General features: G+C 43.8%; 2 protein-coding genes and 2 non-coding genes across 5 annotated transcripts; 2 read left to right on the top strand and 2 right to left on the bottom strand.

The window, feature by feature from the left end:
- The first annotated feature begins 1,128 nt into the window (after positions 1–1,128).
- On the top strand, positions 1,129–16,496 carry zmat3 (zinc finger, matrin-type 3). Of its 2 annotated transcripts, none has more exons than XM_047336948.1 (6): positions 1,129–1,645; positions 5,772–6,505; positions 6,599–6,739; positions 7,392–7,561; positions 7,818–7,921; positions 10,528–16,496. In XM_047336948.1, exons 1-6 carry the CDS (start codon positions 1,522–1,524, stop codon positions 10,734–10,736), a joined length of 1,482 nt encoding a protein of 493 aa, XP_047192904.1. In that variant the 5' UTR covers positions 1,129–1,521; the 3' UTR covers positions 10,737–16,496. The 2 variants fall into 2 exon arrangements, with proteins under 2 accessions (XP_047192904.1, XP_047192905.1); XM_047336949.1 differs by lacking the exon at positions 10,528–16,496 and adding an exon at positions 9,646–10,516.
- trnap-cgg lies at positions 5,349–5,420 on the top strand. The gene has a single exon. It is a non-coding gene; the product is annotated as a tRNA-Pro (tRNA).
- trnap-cgg lies at positions 9,267–9,338 on the bottom strand. The gene has a single exon. It is a non-coding gene; the product is annotated as a tRNA-Pro (tRNA).
- A 1,559-nt stretch (positions 16,497–18,055) lies between the features above and the next one.
- On the bottom strand, positions 18,056–22,704 carry LOC118318000 (E3 ubiquitin-protein ligase RNF14-like). Its single transcript, XM_035647246.2, has 7 exons — positions 22,374–22,704; positions 21,159–21,289; positions 20,437–21,039; positions 19,915–19,993; positions 19,165–19,377; positions 18,418–18,590; positions 18,056–18,277 (listed from the first exon to the last, which is right to left on the bottom strand). Exons 1-7 carry the CDS (start codon positions 22,528–22,530, stop codon positions 18,137–18,139), a joined length of 1,497 nt encoding a protein of 498 aa, XP_035503139.2. The 5' UTR covers positions 22,531–22,704; the 3' UTR covers positions 18,056–18,136.
- Between the last annotated feature and the right edge of the window lie 1,007 nt (positions 22,705–23,711).

Genomic DNA, 23,711 nt, shown 5'->3' with positions numbered 1-23,711 from the left:
ACCATGTGTTGATGTGGCGAGTGATGTGACTTGAAAGAATCACATTGTTGTAAAAATAGGTCTGATGACACAAATGACAAATGGCAGACATAAGCCTCAGTTATAGTCATAATCGGTTTGTGACACACAATCACGCAGTTGTAAACAGATACAAGTGTTTATTTAATTACTTGTCAACAACCGTAACTTCTGCAACCAAAAGTGGAGGCTGGTGTATGACCAGATAATGAATGAAAATATGGGAAAACAGCTGTAATTACGTAAAATATGTCTTAGATGAAGACATTATAACTGTTGATAAACACTCAAAATGTGTTTATATCACACCTCACATTTACACAATCCAATAACTTATGACTTGTAAATACTAAATAGAGGAACTTTAAGTGTTATCGACAGGTGATATGAAAATATGTCATAAATGAAAGTAATGTATTAACATAGATCTATTATTAGATATTACTACTATTTCTAATATATTTTATCTCGTTGTTTTTACAAATCTAAATAGTATTTTTCCTCATTATTTAGGTATTTATATGAGCTTTTACATAATTTCATATAAATACAGTGTATCTACTTCATATGAGGTTATCTTTTTATAATTGCATTACGCCTTGCCATTTCCTTTTTTCATATTTCACCTGCCTTCTTTCCTTATTGCCACTTTTTTTAACCTAATTTTTTCCACACTTTGTTTCATTTTCATGATATAAAAAATATATTTCCCATGTGCAAAACTAATACCATCCATCCATCAGCAATATCTTTATCTTATTACTATTTTATATGGTTTGCAGGAGAAGGAACGACAACAATGCAGCCTAGGAAAATCATAACTCAAGAGCCACTTACAAGCTTATATATACATATATATATATGTATATATATATATATATATATATATATATATATATATATATATATATATATATATATATATATATATATATATATATATATATATATATATATATATATATATATATATACACATATAAACATATTCCCCTTTCTTCATCCTGTACAGTAGCATATTGTTTGTTATTTTTTTGTTTGCACATATCACGTCAACACTCTTGTTTTCCCAGCAGGTTGTCAGAGTCTCATAAATAGCCGGTGAACCACAGAGGTGCCACATAGTTACACAATGTGTCATGATTTGCCACCCATGCAAATCAGCAGCGGTGGCATCGGAAATGGACCGTACCAAGAAGGGGAGGTGAGGGGGGCGCAGTGGAGGAAAGAAGCCTCAGCAGGGGTTTTGTCCTAAAAATTAAAAAAGATAAACATCTGATAGGAACACTGAAATTCATCTTATTTTTTCCAACCAGTAGTGAATGAGTGTGTTGAGTGGCTGACTTTCGTGCGTATTTACGCGCGCCTCTGGAAGAACGCACCCCCCTCCGGTGAGAGCCACAGTGTCCGAGGCGCTGTCATCCTTCTTTGCTGCCCTTTTTTCCGCTTTTTTTTCTCCCTCCTTTGGAGAGGAGAAGTTGGAGAGAGGGGGATGAGAGTGCGATGATGCAGCTGAAGAGCGCGGATGCAGCGGCCGCGTACTACCACGGCGCAGAGTACTGCAGACATTACACCTCACCGCCCGTCAGCTACGGCGGCAGCAGCCATTATCTTGCCCGACTGCCAGGTAAGAGAGGAGGTTTGGCATGTGTGATCTACCCCCCCCACCACCACCATCCCCTATCTCCATCTCCATCCCTGACTGTCAGCCAGTCTTCTGCGCTAATGTGCAAGGGGATGGAGGAAAACCACATTTGCAGATGGCACAGAAGAGGAAGCTGGGTGTAGAATCATCAACATACTGTGCAGGGCTGCACCATGCCTCCATTCTTTTTTCTTTTGGAGCATGGACGCTGCGATGCAAAAATCTGGGTGGGTGGGTGGGGATGGAGATATACTGTCATGGTCTCTTGCAGCCTCTTTTTTAGGGGGGAGAGCTCTGTATCTCAGGCTTTGACTCCAGGCTGGAGCTGATCATGTCTTTGACTGTAACATGAAACAGCACATAGCCTCAGCGCAATGTTCACTTCCATCACTCTCTCTCTCTCTCTCGAGTCGGTGTGTGTGTGTGTGTGTGTGTGTGTGGCCAGCCAGTCAATCACCGGTGATGACAAGTGAAGGAATAGAAACTGAGTCATTGCTGCCTGCTCCCCCTCCGCGCTGGTCTGCACAGCTGACGGTGACATGACAGGCAATAACACAATACACCTTTCTTCATCTGCTGAAACTGACATTTCTGTGGAGTTTTAGTGACCTGCATGAGGCCTTATACAGTCATAAATTTGAAATTATTCAGGTTTGATTGATCAATGCACAAGGCAACGTTCCTTTCGTCGTTAAAAGTCATCTCCACTCAGATCCCAGCTCCTGCCACGTGGAAGTGAAATGCATATGGTGCTGGTGGAAAATTGTTGAATTAAATGCGATAACATTATCAGTCCGACGCCGCAATAACACAAAAGTATTTTTGACCCCGTTGGAAGTTATGATTTGTCAGTATTTCTGAAGACTAAATATTTAATGGGTTATTAAAAGACGTAATCAATAGATATAATGATAACGGAAGCTCTCTCCCTCTCTCTCTCTCATATATATATATATATATATATATATATATATATATATATATATATATATATATATATATATACACACACACACATGCCTGTTTCCCAGCACCTTTTTAGAAGCTAGATGTCTAGAGATTTGTTTGCTATAGGGAGGCATGTATATTTATGAATAGATACAGTAATAGCAGCCTAATGCATATAGCCCAGATGACATTAAAGGAGAGATACCACTAACTTTATGTTAATTATTAAAGTTCTGCTCCATAACAGGAGAGATTTTAACTGTCAAAAAGTGGAGGCTTTACTACTGTTACGGTCCAGATACGTGCATTTGCGAAGTACAGTCAGATATATATAGATATATACTGTATATCTATATATATTTGTTCTGTGCTGCTCTCGGTGCTCATCCGCTGTCCAGTGAAGCAGATGGAATTAGTGCAGGAGGCATGTGCTTCTCATTGCTCTATAATTGATGGGACACAACCACAGCACGGCGGCAAGAGGAACTCTAGAGAGAACGAACACTTGGCCTATTTAGAGATTCTCGACGGACGCCATGAGATTGTCAGGCTCCGGGAGGACAGACGTTTTGTTTTGTGACTTTGCTTTTAAAGAGCTTTGATCTGAGCAAAAGAAAAAGGAGGAGGGGGGGGGGGAAGAGAAAGCACCAACACTGGCTGATTCATAGACTTTAAGAAACAATATCTCTTGTGTCGTCAATCCAGAGATCAGTGCAATATTACATAAGTCTGATTTCGACTTGCAAAGTTGATCGTGTCAACTCAAAACTCAAATGCACAAAAGTTACAAAGTAGGTGTTTTTTTGCACAATGCAACGCTTTAAGTGAATACGTGAAGACGATTGTCAGTTTGGGGAAACCAGCTTACATACAGACAATACAGTATGTGGTAACAGTCATATCCATTGTGCGATGCCACCACAGTGTTTTCTCCGGGCTACTTAATGGATTAGGGTCAGCTCTCCCGCGGTGAGGTTTTTCTGAACCGCTGTGCAGGCGTCCTCATGAGGCCGCTGCCTCCCCGTGTGAGGTGTGAAGTGCTTGATAAGTGGATCGGCTCCTGGATGACGTTCGAAGTTAACTGTTAAATTTGGTCTCATTCGACACCAACAGCAGAAAATAAAAATGAAAACAGTAAATGTATCACTTAAAGGGGCAGTAAGGGATTCTAAAGCAATATACGTTTTGTAAAAATCAGCCAATATTTCTTCACCGACCTTTAGCTGTCACTGTTATGTGAGTTTCCGACTCTGTAAATCGAAAACAAAAAAATGGTGCAGACCGCACCACACAGCAATGCGAGGGCAGTTTGTATAAATCACTCGTCGACACTTTAAGAGACTCGCCTGCAGGTGGCGCTGCAACTCCACTGTTTTGGCCTAGCGGTTAGTGCATCGGACTTTAATACCGGAGGTCGCGTGGTTCGCGGCCTGGCCAGGGCCCGTAAAGAAAACTAAGCTTTCTCCGAAATCGCTCTCTGCTCCTTTAAGAGACACGCTACCTACAGATGCAAAGACTCAGGGGTTCTGGCCTCGTGGTTAGCCCGTCAGTGTCCAGTGCCCGAGGCTGCGGGTTCGAGCCCCAACCAGTGCGGTTAAAAAAAACCAACAACAGTCAATCTCAAAAAAACGGTTACCGCCCCTTTAACTGCTACCTAAGCAACACACTCCGCTCATCGGCCAATTTTGCTGTTGACGGTGCTCCGGAGAAGGTCAGTGCCTTATCTAGTTGGCATACCTTTTTCCTGAGGTCAGCGAGGTCAGGTGACTGACACGTGGGGGCGGCGAGCAGCGGTCGGAAACACAAACATCCCCGGGTGTTATTTTGGGTCCATGAATCACCGCCATTGGGCGTCCGATTGGATTCCAGATGAAAGCCTCCAGCACAGTGTGGTTCGGCACAGCTGTCGGCCGGTTGCTCTCTCACACACACACACACACACACACACACGTATACATTTACACACAAATTTGAGCATCGGAGTGGCACAAATGAACACAGACCAATCAGCCATTGGTATATAAGCATATACACCCATGCATAGATAAACACACATCAACCTACTGGAGCAGTCACACTTCATCTCTTCATCTTCATCTGATCTCTTTGGATCAGGGCGGCCCGAGGATTGTGTGTGTGTGTGTGTGTGTGTGTGTGCAACGTCCCGCATGCATGGCGCTGCAGGCTCAGCCTAATCTTTCTGATGTCCACTGAAGCTCCTCTGTCCGAGAATGTGTTTTCCATTGGCCTCATCTCTCTCCGTATCCCTCCAGCCCCTCAGGGCTCCAAGTGCGTCTCTCACTGTCACTGTACATTTGTCACGGGGGATTTCTGTGGATATATGTTCCCTCTCATTGTCTGTTAGACAATCGCAATATTCACTTCAATCTGCAGTATCTCAAGGTTGCTCATCATCATCATCATCATCATCATCAGTCTAACCCAATGCCATACAGCCCTAATATTGCAGTACATATTTATTTTCTTTCCTTTGCGAATGAACTGTCATTGTGTTTACACTATGTCATGGTTGTCATGTGCCCGTTTCTAAGGAGGAAATCTTGTATCCTACATCTGATTAGTACAAAGTATATTTACTGATTTCAATACAATTTTGTGGAAAGACAAGCAACATGGGCCAAGTTTCTCATTTTATACAAACTTCTGAAACGCTTTTAGATTCTTTGCTTCCCGAAGACTCAGGTAAAACAGGCCGTACTGGTTCCCTCCTCACAAGGGCTTGTTGGTCTAGGGGTATGATTCTCGCTTCGGGTGCGAGAGGTCCCGGGTTCAAATCCCGGACAAGCCCACAAATCAGTAATCTCACATGATGTATTTTTATGCAGACTCGCGTCAAGTTAAAATTATAGAACCAGTTTTAATGGAAAGTTTACCAGTAATTATTTAGACGCTTCACTCGGAATCAAAATCAATGTGCCAAAGGTAAAGCCATGGGATCACCATAGTCATTAGGTTTACTTTTCTGTGAAAAGTTGATGACAATCCAAACAAGATTTGTTGAGATATTTCAGTCTGTGACAAAGAGGTGGAAGAACCAGCCGACTGACATTGCTACTTCATGTCCTACTGCAGTCAAGAGTTGTGTAATATTTCTTAATTAAATTCAGTCTCCTCCCTTTGTTGCGTCTGATGTCCCCAGGCCCAGAGAACATGTTGAAGCCTCCTCTGAGTCTCTTCCGTCATCCCCAGCAGCCTTTCCAACACATGGACTCGCTGCACCAGCTGGGACCTCCACCGATGGCGCCTATGCAGCCTCTCGGGCCCCCACCCATCTCCCCTGCTCAGGCAATTGGACCCCCAACTATGGCGCCCACGCAGACTCTAGGGCCCCCTCCCATAAGTGCTACTCACACATTAAGGCCCCCACCACCACACAGCTTAGGCCCCCCTCCAATGGGCCCAGCTCAGCCACTGGGGCCTCCACCGATGCCACACGCCTTGGGGCCCCCACCTGTAGATCACACACAAGCGATAGTGCCTCCAACCATGGACCTCACGCTGCCGTTGGGGCCTCCGCCTCTGAACCCCGCACAAGCACGGGTGCCCCCTCCCGCGGTGGCGCCCGGAGCCGGCAGGTTCCCCCTCCCTCCCAGCCCTCTGTCCTCCCCACCTGCTCCGGGCCCAGACCCTTCACAGCTGCACCCACGGCCCCCGGGATCCGCCCTCATCCCTTCCCCGGTGGCGGGCCACATCCCTGGTCGTCTTCCGGGTCAGGCGGCCCCAGTCGGTGAGCAGCCCCGGGACGGGGGCTCTCCGCCGGGGGTGGAGGAGCAGGAGGACTCTCTGGGCCTGGAGGAACTGTGCAAACCGCTGTACTGTAAACTCTGCAATGTTACCCTCAACTCCGCTCAGCAGGCGCAGGCTCACTACCAGGCCAGTTGAAACACACGCTCGCACATGCCCGCACATGTACAGGATTAAGATACTGGACATACGTTATATCTCCCCATGTGTCTGTCTGTCTAGGGGAAGAACCACGGTAAAAAATTGAGAAATTTCTACGCGGGCAGTCAACAGCCACCAGCCACTAGGATCCCAGAGGTCCTTGACGCGGCGGGTCAGACGGCCCTCAACTCAGGATCCAGCGACAGTGACGCAGGCAGACAGGTCAGGCCCGAACTGGACCGGCCGGCGTAAACATTCTAGTTTTAGTTTTCGGACGTGGGCGTGTACTCCTGCTGAAGTGGCTGCTGATGGAGGTCGTTTCTCTCTGAGGAGGTGGTGGGGATCTGCTGAGTCACTCTCACATCATCCTCTCTGTCTCTTCTCAGTTTGTTTTTTTTCTGAGCCGGCTCCTCTCGAGGCCGCTGCCAAAACTTAAATCTAAGGTTTAAATCAAAAGCAAGAAAAAAGTTCAGAAGCACAAAGAGAAAAAAGGACAAGAGAAAGGAATTGAGCGTGGATGTCTAATCGGTATTTTATCGTAATCCAAGATTTTTCTTAGACTCAAAGGATTTATCACGTTGCTGAGCTTGCACGACTACTGTGTTTGTGTTTCTGTCATTGTTGCAGATTTGGATGAAAGCATCAAGTAAACATGCACCGATAATTAATCTCGCAAAACGTGCACAACGGGGAATTTTGTACCCGGCCTATAAACAGTAGCTGCAATGTCCTTTTTCGCACACGACTAAATAAGTAAAAGGCAACCTAAGCTGCTACTGTAATAACTGTTTTGGACGTAAGAGCGCGAGTCTGTGTTTTCTTTCCTTGATTCCTGAATAGCTGTTATCAGTGTATATCGGTCCCGTGTGTGCAGGCGCTGTACAAGGGGGCGACCCGCGTCATCCTGGCCACGGAGAACGACTACTGCAAGCTGTGCGACGCCTCCTTCAGCTCGCCCGCAGTCGCACAGGCCCACTACCAGGGCAAGAACCACGGCAAGAAACTGCGGCTCGCCGAGGCCCTGCAGAATTCCAATAACCACATGTAGGTTTGTGCAAAGATCCCCCCCCCCCCCCCCCCCCGTCTGCACCATCCTCGTCCTTGTCAAGTTCCTCATGACACCGTCTGGTCTTGGACTTGAGCTTAATCTAGTTCCAAGTCAAGTCGCAGTGTGAGAAGAATCGACTAAAGTCACAGCGGGTTCTGAGGAGCTGATATGATATAAGATGGTTATACTTGGAATGTACTCACCTTTGGGACCAAGCGGAAGTGGTTCTGACTCCGTCTCTGCCTGTTATAGGGAAGGCAACAACGAGGCGGCCCCGAGAAGAAACAGGAAAGATGGCAGCGAGTACAAACTGGTGAAAAACCGCCGCAGTCCACAGCTACCTGCCTCCATGCCAGGTGACACATCCAGAAGTATATTAACAATAAACTAGTCGATATTTAGAGGTATAGATCATGTAAATCATTGCGTGCATGCGTGTGTGTGTGTGCGTGTTTGTACAAAGTAACTCAACAATGCAAGGACAGATTTTCACCAAACTTAGTGGTAATATTATTATACTTATTGAGTATCTGTCGATGATTAACTTTTGGAGCTGATTGGTCAAAGGTCAAAGTCAAGATCAACAAAAACTTGGTCAGAAAAACACATTACCAAAATAGTTCAAACTTAAATCGATCAGAAAAAAGTATCATTCTCTGATGAGCGACGTCACGAAGAAGTCACAAAGAAGTCAGAAAATGCATCTTTCAGAAAATAAATTTTTACAGGTACCTCTGCATCCTCTAAGACTATCGACACCACCTGAAAGTTATGTCGATCAAAAGTGATTTATGATCACGTGGTGGAAATGAAACCAATAAGATTAGACACGATCTACGGCTTATTTCGATTATCCAATAATTCACCATCATATGGTATAAATGTTGCCATGGTGACGTCATTATGAAATGGCATTGTTGCATTGTTATGTTGTCATATGTAAGCGCTCCTCGAGACATTTTTGTTTACCCCAGTTGGCACTAAAACTGTGCAGCATGGCGAGCAACTGCACAAGTATTTGGCCTCCAGCAGCTCAGATTGGATTTTTTCCCCCAGATGAAATGTGATAGAATCCATAAAATCCTCTGCACATTTTTGAAACAAACTATATATTCTGGCAAGTCCGGTTGGCTGTCCAGAAAGACATTCTCAACTCCAATAGCCGAGCTGTGATGAACAGCCCCCGGGGGGCAGAGAGAGATGGAGAAAAAGAATAAATCAGTGTAGAATCAGTTCTTCCACATACTGACGTCAGGGGAGGGTCAGTGAAATAAGCTCAGACAACCACACACGGAACTCCTGTACTGAAGATTAACGTTAGCATTTTTACATTACGTTCATTTAGCTGAGGCTTTTGTCTGGAGCGACTTACAGTAAGTGAATTCTGTGGAAGCAAATCTGTCTCACCAGACTTTGAAATGAATGAATGAATATTTATATTTATAATTTTTTTGCATTGAAATTATGTTTCTGCATTTTTTTTTGCATCTGAATCCAACACTTTAAAATGTCAATAACTGATTTTCACTTGTGTTTTTCAATGTTAAAAAAAAATTCTGCATAAATTCCTTCTCTTTATTTATATTTCTTTTATTGTTTATTTAATCAAATCTTTGTGAATTCTAAGCAACATCCAACCACTGATTTTTTGTTATATCGATTTTTCAGTTGGCGAGTAGTAAACATTAAAGTGTACAGTGTGGGCTTGTCCGGGATTTGAACCCGGGACCTCTCGCACCCGAAGCGAGAATCATACCCCTAGACCAACAAGCCTTTGTGAGGAGGGGTCAAGTATGGCCCGTTCTAGCTGAGTCTTCAAAAAGCAAGGAATCTAAAAAAAAAATTGATTTCATGTAAGGGCCACGCATTTCAGAAGTTTGTATAAAAGAGTACATTTATTAAAACAGGCACAAACATATATATGCAGGAGTATCACGATGGAAAAAAAATCATCACTGTACAGGCTTGTTTACTGTAAGTGCTCTCTCCCAGTAGTTACACAAGAATAATAATGATGATAATAATGAGAACTTAAACCTTTTGGATCATGCACTTCATCCGTCCCCCTCTGGTGCTGCAGGAAAGGTCCCACGACTCCATCGATGAGAGTAACGTCTGACGTCTCTGGGTCAAGTTCTGTCAACCTGTGTGTGTGTGTGTGTGTGTGTGTGTGTGTGTGTGTGTGCGTGTGTGTGTGTGTGTGTGTGAAAACAGATACAAGACAAGGTAACGTCAGACTCCGTTGACGTCAATCAGACATCTCTTGCTTTCACTCCGTATCTTTCCTCAGGCAAAATCACATCAGCTCGGTGTGAGACAGCATAAATCAGACAGTAGAGACAATGCTCTTCCTCTCTCACTCTCTCTCTCTCTTTCTTACACACACACACACACACACACACACACACACACACACACACACACACACACACACACACACACACACACAACCTTCTGCTGAGTTATTCTGTTTTCTTGATGGACAAACCCCAGAATAGCTGCACTCTTTCCTGCGGTTGACTTCTCGCTGTCTTTATTGTCTCTCTCCCTATCGCCTCATCTTGTTTTTCTGCTGTCTTCTCACTAACACACACACACACACAAACACACACACACAGTCTTTATGTAACGGCTACAATGAGTATTGCATTAATCAATTGAGCTACTGTACATGCCAATATACTATCAGCCTCCTCATGTGTAGCTACTAACTTCCTCTCTCCTGCCCCCTCTTCTCTCCCCCCCGCCACACACACACACACACACACACACACACTCACACACACACACTCACACACACACAAACACACACACACAAACACACACACACACAGTCTTTATGTAACGGCTACAATGAGTATTGGATTAATCAATTGAGCTACTGTACATGCCGATGTACTATCAGCCTCCTTATGTGTAGCTACTAACTTCCTCTCTCCTGCCCCCCACCCCCCCACCCCAGGGCCGTACTACAACCCCAGGCCGCGGCAGCGCATCCCCCGGGACCTGGCCATGTGCGTGACTCCCAGCGGACAGTTCTACTGCTCCATGTGCAACTGCGGAGCCGAGCAGGAGACGGACTTCCGGCAGCATCTGGAGAGCAAGCAGCACAAAGCCAAAGTGTCGGAGCTGCGATACCGCCACGAGATGGAGAACCTCGGCTACAGCTAAGGGACGTGTGACGGGATGGGGGGGCGGCGGGTAAGAGGAGGGACGGAGAAGGTGCCGGTGGCGAGTACCGTCCCGTGGCGAAGGGGCTTATTTAGAGGGATCGCACGCTCGGCCGCATGAATCTAGGATTGGATTTGATTAATCTGTACGATGTCAGCGTCGCACTCTTATCTTGAGGAACAAACCAGTGCAACATTTGAGTTTTTATGACAGGGGGCTGGAACCGTGGAAGGAAATAAACCTCAACCTGTCGTTTCTCTGCAGCTTTCCGTCCAAGGTGACGCGGAACACGGGGCGAATGCAAAAATACGGAAGAAACAATAACAGGAGAGAGGAATTGTTGGTGAAAGTAAAAAAAAAAGAAAGAAAACAAACGCTCTGAGTCGGAACAGATCTCGCCCTGCAAGTGTGAGGAAGCCCTGCAGGTGCGCTTATTTATCTTTTTACACTTAGCGACCGCAGGGCACAAAGGAGCAAATTCAACCTTTTATAACCTGACACGGGCAAATCAAATCCAAAGTACTATTTGCTCATTTAAAAAAATTTAAAAATAAATAAACCAACTAAACAAAGCACAATGAGAATCATCTGGCAGAAGCTGTTTCAGGCCTCAGCCAACCTCTTACCTACTTACTGGCCCCTTTGGCGGCTGTCAGGCTAAAGGCTTGAGCCCCCGGCCGTGGCTGCGTCCGTGCCTTCAGGGGGAGCGAGGCTATGGAGACTCCACCTTGGGATAGCCGTCTGGCAAATACAGTACAAAACAAATCCACGGTAATTAATTGGATTTTTCGATATCCGCGCGCATCATCTTTTCTCTTCTTGTAGGTACGTCGAAGGAGTCTCGTGTAAATATCCTCAAAATTGAATCATAGCTATAAATATGCCGTACGTGAACACTTATTGTTTTTAACGTTGGCCTAGTGTATATTGGGAAATACTCATCATAATCTATTTAATAATACTTATCAGGAACCCTGTACAAAGTGTGTGCACTGGATGAGTGTGTGCCTATGGGCCCCCGTGTGTTCGCGTCCGCACCGCTCCGATGGTGCCTTTCGTCTGCAGTGAAAAGAAGCTGCTGGTGTCATCTTGTTTTTTTACTTTATTCCCTTGGACAGGAGAAGCTATTTGTGAAGCTGCCACTGAGCGGGAAAAAAAGATAGAATAGAAGAAGAAGAAGAAAGAGCCAAACGGAGAGAGATGTGCGGGACGCGTCGGAAAACTCACAGTCCTTTCGACCTCTAATGGGATTTTTCCAAACGAACGCGTGCCCGGGCGGGAACTGGTGAATGTTTCTCCTGGTTCGGAAAAAGACATGTCAAGTTAATTGTCCCCCAATCAGTCTCGATGCCCAGACGGCGACGTGACGTGACCAGGTCGGACACTGAAGTGTGAAGGGGGATCAGGGGGTTTTCAGACAAATGTTGTTGTTGTTGTTGTTGTTGTTGTTTGTTTTGTTACCCGGGATGAACCAGGTCCCAGTTGTTTTAACATCCGGTTGTTTAACATCCTGAGAAGGAAACAGTTTGGTCATTTGGATCAAATTCGATTCTCTGTTCTAGTTGAGTGACGCTGAGCTGAACACGGTGCAGTCACAAGACCTCGGAGGTGACGGACTCACGCATTACATGAGAAAAAACATAAGTGTGTACTGTGCCTTGAACTCAACTGCGTTCACAGATAACAGTTAAATAATATATATATTTATCTTGTCTTTTAAATAGGTATTTACAAATTGATGATTCTTTAATCCTTTATATAGACAAAAGAGATCTTATGTAGCAGTTGAAAATATTTTCCATCTATAGACTTTCAGATGCCCACATGTTTTAGCGTATACAAGAGCAGCGTAACACACACACGCACACACACACACACACACCAGACACACACACATACACACACACACACACGCACACACACACACACGCACACACACACATACACACACACACGCGCGCACACACACACACGCACACACACACACACCAGACACACACACACACACACACACACGCACACACACACACACACACATACACGCACACACACACACACACACACACACACAAACTCGAAGGCCTGATCGGGTCACATCACACATCTGGATGTGTTGTAAAGGGAAATGAAAGCAGCATCCAGCCTTTCTCTGTGGTGGGTCGAGTTGAACAGCTGTTTACGTCTCGTCCCTAGAGCACACACACACACACACACACACGCACACACACCAGATAACACATAGGGACACTCAGGAGAATAGCACTGTGAGGGTGAGGGTATACACTGTGGCGTTGAGGGATTTAAACATGGCAGAGAGGGGAAACCGAGGGGGCATGTGAAAAAACAAAAAATTGCTCTGCGGTTTTCACATCAGCCCACCGAGCTGTTGGGGTTCAAATCCGAACGGTCGAAGGAGGAGCTGATGGAAGCAGAGCTGAGGCACAGATCGTCCCATCAGATGGAGTTGCAGTCTGTTAATAGCACTCGTCCAGCTCCTAGAAGTAACACGCTTTTGTCTTACGTGAAAGCACTGTGCTCGCACAACCTCCCATTACAAGGCCGCGGATCACCGTCGGCAAGCGCATGAGACACACGCGGTCTCCGTGGGGGCGCCGTGTTTTCCCCCGTGCTTTGTTTTTCTTCTCTTTCTCCTCTCTTCCGGGACCCAGACTTTACCTCCTTGAGGGGACGCAATGACGAAGTCGCCGGCCAGTAGATCGGCTGACAGACTCACAGGCCGTGAGGGGGGAGAGGGTCCCTCAGAGAACCTCCGCTATCTTTGTAAAAAATGCATAGTTCAGTCTCTCAACCAATGTCTTCAGGCAGTTTTTTGATTGATGTTGTGACACTGATTACTTACGAACAAACCAAAAACGGTCAATACCAGGCTTTCCAGGGCCCCCATCACCCTTGGGCCCCGGGTACAGTCTGTACGCCCGTGTCTGTGGATCCCCACACAGCAGCGGTTCCCTCGAACGCCTCGCAGGTCGAGTCCCTGAGTGTGAAACCCGATTGATCAGCAGCTCGAGGAAAAGATTGATTTTTTTCCTTTGTGAGATTCATTCGGCCGAGCTGCCGCCGGGCCCCCGGCGCCGAATATACCCGCTTTTGAAATATTTATCTTTCTAAATCAACGCTGTGCTCAACGGGGTGCACAGGGGTGCGTGTTTCAGGGGGGCATTAGTCACAGGAAAGTCATAAAACATAACAGGATTTTCTTTCTGTTTCAAAGATCACCGGCCCTCCGTTACAGCAAACCGTATGGGCAAGGACACTGGAGGGGCCGCAAGATTACATTTATATTTATGAGCCTCTTATGATCATATGGTAAGCGTTTCAAACGGAAAAACCCTAATGGCATCTTTTTAAAAACACGGTTATTTCACTCGTTTCAAAGAAAGAACCTTGAACCCGACAGGCTTTAATTTAAGAGCCAGAAATCATATTCTAAACAAGTTTTTTTTAATTTTAAAATGAATGGAGTAAACTGCTCTTTTTTCATGCACAACTCCTTTTTGGTTGGATATTGTTGCTGTGAAACACACTATTCAGAAAAAAAATAATAATCAAGAAACCACTGTGGAAAAATAAAGGTATCAATAAGAAGATTCGGCCAATATCAGATGAGCGGGTTGAATATAGTTTTTGGCATTCAGCACTTTACTTATTTCCTGATATTCAACACTGTCGATCGCATCAATGCTCATAACCGCTCCGTTTGGTCGTTGTTAAAATGTTTAAATGGTTCAAATACCCGAGGTAGGACTTCTGTTTGTTTTACTCCAAACTGTGTTTACTCACGATCGGTGACCAGAATATATTATTATTGGTTCCACTGTTATTAGCCAACGCTGTTTCATGAGCTCTGATGTGTTTCAGCACCACGCGTTCATCAGTTCAACTCCAGTGCTTTAGCCGTACGGGACGGAGAAATAGTACATCTTGTATCCGGTTCAATTTTTAGCACGTCAGCATCAAGAACTGCTCCCATGTTTTTCTACCGCTGAGAGAGAATATTGCAGTGAGTCTGAGAAATGTTTGTAGTGTGAGGTTTATATACGACTGGTCGGTTGGAAAATGTGCGTCTGCTGTGATGAATCTACGAAAAAAGGGCATTGGTCAGTTTGCACCGATTATTAGTAAAAAAAAGGGCACTGTTGTTATGAAGAAAGTTGAGCTACCGTATGTTGTTCATTTTGAAATGAACGCAAGTTTGTTACCATTGTGGTTATTATTTCGCCTCTCGATGTGTTTTATCCTTAATGTTTACAAGGTGGGAAGTGGAACGCTGCTGTTGGATGAGCGTCATTTCTGTGATTCAGTGCGTCTATCCGTGCGCTGCGCTGTCGGACTGATCGCACCAGGGTGGACGGGCAACACTGTGAGGCGACGTGGAAGAAAACGACTCCATAATCTGCAAAATATGATGTCGAAAGAAAAATTCGACACCTCTGTGATCTGCGTTTGACTAAACAAATAGGTGACAGACCTTGTGAAGTCATTAAAGGACACAACTTTAATGTGGACGTGTGTTTCGAGCTTCATACTTCTAAATCTTAATCAGGGCAGATCTCCCAAAATGTCTAAAATAATATTGTAAAATATTGCATGTGTGCGGCAGCTACAATGGTTTCTAGCGGTGTACCTCATTAACAATAATTTGGATTGGGTTACGCTTGCCTCAAGTGAAAGCCCTTGTATCCTGGTATGCGGACGATAGACTGTGGATAAAAAAAAATGGACGACACGTCTCAGCTTCCTCCTGTTGAACAAAAAAAATGAAGCCAAAAGCACCCGTTCCTGCCGGTGCACGCTCTCGACCAATCGCTAGTCAGTCTCAGCTGTCAATCACTTTTTTATAGCATCAAATAACTGATTGAAACCAAACTCACTGGCACCATGAACGCTTGAACGTGCACCAGTTTGATCAGAGCTACTTAAAATTACAGAAGCCGTCTTTGGACAAAAGTTTACTTTTCTAGCGGCATCTGGTGGTAAAGTTGAAAACCGCAACCAACTGAGCACCCGACAGGGGACACTTTATGGTGGCGCACCGCTGATTTCATTTTTGGTTTTCCAGCAGCGTCTGAAAAAATTCTACACGCACGTGACCCGTTTTGTGCAACAACCGTATTCAACACGACGTAGCAAACATGGCGACTCACACGGAGGTCGGGTCCACCTCATGGAACTATATTTAACTCCTTCAGAGTTGACGAAAAAAACTTTGGTTATTTGCTGCAGGAGATTATACATATTTGAACATAAAGTCATGGAAATTATATTCAATTTCTGCCAATACGTTCTTCTAAATATTACACACTGTAGCTTTAACGTGTACTCAAAACATGGAGGAGGCGGGGCTTATGACAGATATCGCAGCCAGGCACCAGGGGGGATTGAGATGTTTTGGCTTCACTTTTTTTTGGAGCTGTCATGTCGTCTACATCGTTTATGTACAGTCTATGGTGCGCCGCTGTACACTGACAGATTTCAGGAGCCCACCCTACTGCCAGGGGCCCCAAACCCCCTTAGCAGCGCCCCTGCAGGAAAGTATATATAGTCGTGTACTCTCTGTGGAATAAAAACCTCAGCACACTTTCAGTGCCTCTGAAACAACGTTGCCAATACACCACTCACTCACTCACTGAACGGATGACAGACACACTGATTTCTGAGGCTGTGTATATGTGTGTATATGTGTGTGTGTGTGTGTGTGTTTTCTGACCGACGAATAAACATGCAGATGATATAAACGACCGAGCCGAGTTGATGATTATTACGGTGAATGTCGTGTCTCGTGTTTTGTCTCTCACACAGCTCGCACTGCTCCGGGCGAAATAACCGTTCTGTTGGCCGACGCTGTTGATTGGCTCACAGGGAGGAAGGCTCTCTTCGTAGCCTAGTTTCCACCCGCTCTGATAACCAGGATCAAGTCATTATTCCTTCTGCCAAGAAAAGCTGATCCTGTGCCCCCTTGTAGTTTTCTTGTCAGTCAGCTGGATATATATATATATATATATAAAGCAATATTACGAACAGATTACTTCAAATGTGGTTTTCTGGCCTCAGGTTGGAAGTTATTATTTGTGATGATGATCCACAAACTTGGAATCCTGCCACTGGGTGGATCTTTTTTTGTTTTGTCATGTTTGTACACTGGGCCAGAACACTCGCAAAACCGCCAACGTCTTCTTCTCGGTACCGACTTCAACTTCTTGATGAATGTGTTTGGGTATGATTTGTTTTATTACCCCAGATCATTTCACAACAGTAATAATAAACCTCACATCATCGTATCAGCGGTTTGTTTCCATGTCGAGGCGATTTAGAGGATTCTTTTGATCAGTAACACCTGAGCTGTTTCTACTGTGAAACATAGACAAAGACAAAAAAATATTCAAGACACAGACAAAAGAAAAAATATACAGTGTCAATATTGTGGCAATATCCTTTGTGTGCGTGTGTAGATTTGTGTACCTGTATCTCAATCACAGAGTGCTTATTCAGATTTGTGTGTCTGCAAACAAATCTGCAAATGCATGTATGGATCTGAATGTGTAGATAAATGTGTGCATAGATATTAATGGCTGAAAGAATAAGTAAGGCACCATAATTTTCCGCATAACCAAAAGCAAAGCTCCAGCACCCTCTGCTGGTCATAACTCATTATGACACGTGGGGTTATTTTGTGAGTGGCTGTTCAGTGAGATAATTATTTTCAAATGTTAATTTCTTACAGTGAAATTAACGTAACATTTACATGCTTCTGGCTGTTAGGAATTGACTGCGACTAAATATTATTCCTGGCACGTCTGTAGAAATTTTTTTCTCACATCTCATGTTTATAGAATGTAAAAATGTAGAGCCCGACCGATATGATTGGCCAACACATATGAGCCTTTAAATGTGCATTCATGTTTAAATACTAGGACAAATATTAATTTAACTTCTTTTCATTTGGTTGTATATGTAAAAAAAATAATTTCAATCTATAGTTATTTATGATACAGTTTATGGTTGACCTAAAAATATCAAGCATCAATTACATTTCTTTGTCATCAAGGTTTGATAACGACATCTTGGAATCATTGACAAATTTAAGTATATATATATATATATATATATATATGTGTATATGTATATGTATATATATATATCGGCTGATGTATAGGTATCAGTAATGTTGTACTCCCTAATATCGCTATCGGCATCGACCCCTAAAAAATCCATATCGGTCGGGCTCTACATTGTGATCATAATTGTTTAAATATCTTATCAACACTTCCTTTTTACATATTTGTATTCATGAGCATTGTCAAGCCTATTTTTTTTACGTATTCCTTAACGTATTGACTCTATTCCCTCCATGGCTGGTGGCCAGTGTAGCTGAATTGGGTCTAGAAGTCGTATTGGAAGATAGAGCAGGCGCTGTCCTGAAAGTGACCGCTGTAGTCCCGTCCCGTCAGTCGGGTCAGGCAGAGCCAGCAGAAGTTCTGTCTACACCGAGAGCACGTCATCTTGTTACATCCTCCGTTTTTCTGCAACATAAAAACGACAACAACGTGAAACACGCGCAAGGAGAAGACGCAATGTTTTTGAAAAATAACCATCGAAGTCAAAGATGTGTCGGTGCTCATGAGTGTGAAATAAACGCTGATAGGTCAAAAAAAATAAATGCCTCTATTTTAGTGTAGCAGTGAGGACAACTCTTGCTGTTGGAGACGATCCAGTCCTCGCTCAGGATGTCCGGCAGAAAGATCTTCATCACCCTGCGGCCGTATCTGCTCTGCAGGAGGCTCCGCCTCTGCTCACTGCCACTGAGGTAGTCGTCCGACAGAGCCGTCAGCCCCTCTGAGGCACACACACACACACACACACACACACACACACACACACACACGGAATAAAATAAGTAAAATCAGACAAAAACTACATGAATCTTGTTGTTATTTACACATTAAATAGTTTTGGAATATGTTCTTAAATTTAAGAGAATTAGATGAAGTTGTACTAATATTATATTAAATTCTTAGATTATGGCCACTTTAAAAGCCCTGTATTTCAACTTCAAAATAATATTTCAATTCTTGCTGCTTTGACAACTCACGCTTTATGTCTTCAGCTCTTATACATCTAATTTGACAGATTTATTACATACTCCTCAGTGTGAGAGCTTTGGCATTTTGTAACACCATGCTGTAACACACAACACGTACCGAGCAAATTAAATATATTGTAGTTCATATCTTGTCATTTTAAAATACGGAGGGAAAAAAAAAATACACATCTTGTCAGAAGGTTCAAACTTAGAAATCTCTCTATTACTCATCGGTCTACAAACTACTGTCTCCTCAGTTGATCCAAGTTATTTGTTTGATCTAGAAAGATTGAGAAATTGAGAAAACACACACACACGCTTGTGTACCTTGTGACTGCGGCAGGTCCAAATTGTCTTCGTGTGCGTCCATTTCGATCAGTTCTTTCAAGCTCCCCTTCGGCCGGCAGCCCTCCGCTCCGTGGTAGGTCTTCTTGCAGGCGACGCAGAAGGCGAAGCCGCACACGGAGCACAGACCCGCGGTGCCGGACTTCTCCAGGATGACGGGCGAACCGCAGGTACGCCGGGGACAGTACGTCACGTCTGCATGTTGAGAGGAGGGGAGATAGGATGCGACGTGAACGTGTGTATATGTATATAGCTATATATATACACATATGTATATACAGTATATATATACACATGTACATTTTTTATATATTTTTTTCTTCATATTTTGTCTTGCAATGCGTATATTTTTACATTTGTTTTTTTTATATATATATTATATATTTCATAAGGTGTGTTGTGTGATACCTGCTGCTGTTCCCAGCTTGGGATCAATAAAGTACCTACCTACCTTCCTACCTTCCTTCCTACGTACCTCCCTACCTGCCTTCCTAGGTAGATACCTACCTACGTACCTACTTACCTACCTACCTACCTTCTTACCTATGTACCTACCTCCCTACCTACCTACACAACACACACACACACACACACACACACACACACACACATATATATATATATAAGAAGGCAATAAAGGCTTGGATTTTCCAAGAGAACTAACTCTACTGTATATTCTCATCTCTAGTCATCCTGGTGTATAAAGACTAAATCCTCTCAAGGGAAACACACCGGGCATCAGGTCCAGAGTCGACTGCAGCAGGAGACGGTCGTAGCGGCCGAACAGCTCCTCCCCGACCAGACTTTGAACCTTTGGAAACAGAGAAAACATAGACACACAGACTAGGACAGACGGAGGCAAAGGGTGTGTCAGAGAGGTCGGGTCATCTACATCTAAATCCAGAACAAACAGCAGGTTAACAAAGACCAATCATATCAGCTGATCTGCAGATACAGAATGTTGGCTTATACATTGCATATTGGAAATGGTCGTTCTATTTTATGCTACTTTTAACATTTACCACATTTACATTTCGTCTGCATTTCAATAGGACAATATTGTGCTTTTATTTTTTAATGACTCCACTTATTGTTAATTAGTAATTTCACACATTACGGAAAAAATTAATAAAACCAAAATATCATCTTCATCCTAATATGAATGTTTGTTATGGATGAAAACTCCCAACATTCTATATGAAGTTGTTATAATTTGCCCCAGGTCGACCACGACATGCAACGACAGGACTGTACCTGTGCAGGTGTGGGGCAGGACTCGCAGGACGCCTCGGGACAGCTGACTCCCCGTATGTTCCCCTCCGTTATCTGCATCTTACAGAACTCGGACAGACAAGACTGGCAGAAGACGTGGCCGCACTCGTGCAGCTGCACACACTCCGAACCGAGCCAGCCCACAAAACACACGCCGCAGTCGAACACCGTGTTGGCGAACGCCCTCTGTCTCTGGGCGGCGTCGTAGATCAGCAGCTCGGACAGGAGAGCTTGTGACGGAGTCGGGGAGACATCACCGGGGACGGTTCGGTGCTTACTCTGAGGGGATTGTCTGAGGAGAAGCGGTAGAGAAGCGGCTCCTTGTCCACTTAAGTCTAACTCGCCTGAAGAGCTTGAGGAGGCCGCAACATCGCCTTCCTTCAAGAAATCTTCACGGCCGGTTCCATCAGACTCCACGAATGGAGGATGATTGGATTTGCAATCCACTGAGGACAGATCCAGCCGATCGCGAATGTCCAGGAACCCGAGGGCGTCTTCTCGGAGAAACTGCACCCAGGAGAAGAGCACCACAGCGCCTCCGGTGGCCTGGTAGAGGTCGGCGAGCTGCGAGCCCAGTGCAGAGAGCTGTGAGGAGGGGAAGAGTGAGGTCATCTTTACTCGTACTCTGCAATCACTAACACACACACACGCCGCATGATGGGTTGTAAAATTTTGCTGACCCACATCGCTTCTACCGATTGTACCTGTGAGCGTGTGAGCCAGCTGGAGGTGAGGGTGAAGGAGGGAGGGGAGGAGGATGGGTAGTCCTCAGGAAGTTCAAAGGTCAGGAGCAGAGGAGGAAGGAACAATATCTCATATTGCCTCACCGTTTCACCTGAGGGAGAAAAACAACAAGACGAGCATGGCCACGGCACATTACGACACACATTGACAACATTCATCAATATTACCAGCAAAAATAAAAATTTAAATGGTGAATGGGTATTTCGCCCACTTTTTGCTTCTTCTAGTTATTTAAAGTTTATTTGTGTAGGGGCCGTAGCATTCATAGCTAAGATTGCAACATTGCGCTCTCAAAGGTGACATATTATGCTCATACTCAGGTTCATACTACTTCATACTAATTTGTGTTACCACCTGAAAAGGTTTACATGCACTAATGTTCATAAAAGACATCAGTGTTCTCACACAGCCCATTCCTGCAGCTCCTCTTTTCACCCTCCGTCTAAAACACCTGGATTTCTTTTAGCCCCACCTCCCTCCCGATAAACCTCAGTCTGCCCTGATTGACCAGCTGGCCCAGTCTGTTGTGATTGGTCGACCGATTGCAGGCGGGGTTACCCCCAAAAGAGTCCAACTGTGACATTACAGTGGGAGAGAAATGTGAACCAGTCGTTCAGAGCTTCAGGCTGTAGGGTTGAGCCAGCCCACCAAAAAACGACAGGGTCGTCTTTCATTACAGTTTGTCGGCCGGCGACATGTGCACAAACATTGAAAAAGTGTTTGGTTTTTTTGCATAATATGTCACCTCTAAATACATACAAAAGACATAAACAGTGTACAAAACACGTGATTCCAACACAACGACAAAACAATTAGCCATAAAACACAGCACGTATTTCAATATTATTGAAAAAAAGTACATTTGTTGGACAAACTTGTATCTTCTTAAATAATAACAATCATAATTTTTTAGGTATTGAATAAGGAACCTGCCCAATCTTATTTTTTTAAATATTTAACTTTTCATTTTTAAAGAAGTTAAACTTATGTTTCTTGAAAAAAAGTGTGTTGTTTCCACCTCTATATATATATATATATATAAAAGCAGTATTTTTCCTGTATAAAAACTGACAGGGACATTATGTACTATGCTAAAAGAGATTCTCCCACATGTTGAATATATTCCACACTCTCAGTGTCAATAACTTGTTGTGCCATCATCGGTTTGTATTCACCTTCCGTCAGAGACACGGTGAATCCTGCCGGAAGCTCCACCGACACTCGGATTTCTCCGGCGGCGCTCGGCTCCTTCCGGACGAACTCTTCTTCCGCACCGAAGATACTGTGGAGCGCGAGCATTTCATCTTCCCGCTCCTCCGAGTCCGTGTTCATACCTGCTACAAGAACGACACAAACCTCCTCCTCGTCCTCCGACTCACACCCTTTTCGAACTTGTCTCCTTTTCCAGCTAGTTACTTTGTTTCCCGTCGCAGTTGAACGATCGGAACAATGTGCAGTAGGAAGTAGGAAGGCTTCAGCGTTCAGGTGCAGTCGTGGCCCCGCCCACTCCTGACTCACGTGTGCGTGATGCAAGGCAACAGGGAACAGCAGCAACCAGCTGGACATTAAAGTGATACACATCAGGATGTTGCACCATATTTATTACAAAAAAAGTAACATATCTCTCTATATATTATCTTGCTATTAAGTCCAATACAGCGATGAAGATAAATGTGTCAGGGATTCAGGTTCCTTGCTGCGGAAGTAAAACAAAAACGGATCAGTATCACTTGAAAAGTTTCACGCAATAATGTGGAAACTTGAAAATGTCATGTTTGATATATCCTCGATTTTTGACTGTTTTCACGAAATAATCTTAAAGTTTTCACAAAATAACACGAACATTTCACCAAATAATGTGAAAGTTTTACATAGCGTGAAAATTTCACGAAATAAAGTGAAAATGTATCATTATAACATGAAAACGTCATGTTTGAAATAATATCCTCAAGTTTTGACTGTTTTTTACGAAATAATCTTAAAGTTTTCACAAAATAACACGAACGTTTCACCAAATAATGTGAAAGTTTTACATAGCGTGAAAATTTCACTAAATAATGTGAAAGTTTTACATAGTGAAAATTTCACGAAATAAAGTGAAAATGTATCATTATAACATGAAAACGTCATGTTTGAAATAATATCCTCAAGTTTTGACAGTTTTCATGAAAAAACGTGAATGTTTTCACAAAATAACGAACGTTTCACAAAATAACGTGAGTGTTTTACATTAGAATATGAGTTTTCACGAAATAACGTTAAAGTTTCACAAAATAAAGTGAAAACATTATTTATAACATGAAAATGTCATGTTTGAAATAATATCCTCCATATTTGACTGTTTTCATGAGGCTTTAATATCCACTCAGACAGTTTATTACTCTGCCCTTTTTCATGTAGAAAGTCATGATGTAAAAAGTAAAACACCATATGACCACAACAGTTTCAGCTCTGCTTGTGTATTTTTGCGTGTAACACGTGTCCTATGCCATTCTAGGACAAAATGAAGAGAT

The sequence above is a fragment of the Scophthalmus maximus genome, chromosome 13, assembly GCF_022379125.1.
Source record: "Scophthalmus maximus strain ysfricsl-2021 chromosome 13, ASM2237912v1, whole genome shotgun sequence".
In the NCBI taxonomy this organism is placed as follows: Eukaryota; Metazoa; Chordata; class Actinopteri; order Pleuronectiformes; family Scophthalmidae; genus Scophthalmus; species Scophthalmus maximus.
Note: the sequence above shows the minus strand (reverse complement) of the source record. Positions and strands in the feature narration are given on the sequence as shown.

What these genes read in the sequence shown, in the direction of transcription:
- zmat3 (XM_047336948.1), top strand. Translation starts at nt 1,522, where the DNA reads ATGATGCAGCTGAAGAGCGCGGATGCAGCGGCCGCGTACTACCACGGC. An exon ending in CAGAATTCCAATAACCACAT is followed by an intron (nt 7,562 to 7,817) that starts GTAGGTTTGTGC and finishes TGCCTGTTATAG; the next exon opens with GGAAGGCAACAACGAGGCGG. An exon ending in GCTACCTGCCTCCATGCCAG is followed by an intron (nt 7,922 to 10,527) that starts GTGACACATCCA and finishes CCCCCACCCCAG; the next exon opens with GGCCGTACTACAACCCCAGG.
- LOC118318000 (XM_035647246.2), bottom strand. Translation starts at nt 22,530, where the DNA reads ATGAACACGGACTCGGAGGAGCGGGAAGATGAAATGCTCGCGCTCCAC. An exon ending in CACCGTGTCTCTGACGGAAG is followed by an intron (nt 21,290 to 22,373) that starts GTGAATACAAAC and finishes TTTCTCCCTCAG; the next exon opens with GTGAAACGGTGAGGCAATAT. An exon ending in CCTGCCCCACACCTGCACAG is followed by an intron (nt 19,994 to 20,436) that starts GTACAGTCCTGT and finishes CTGTTTCCAAAG; the next exon opens with GTTCAAAGTCTGGTCGGGGA.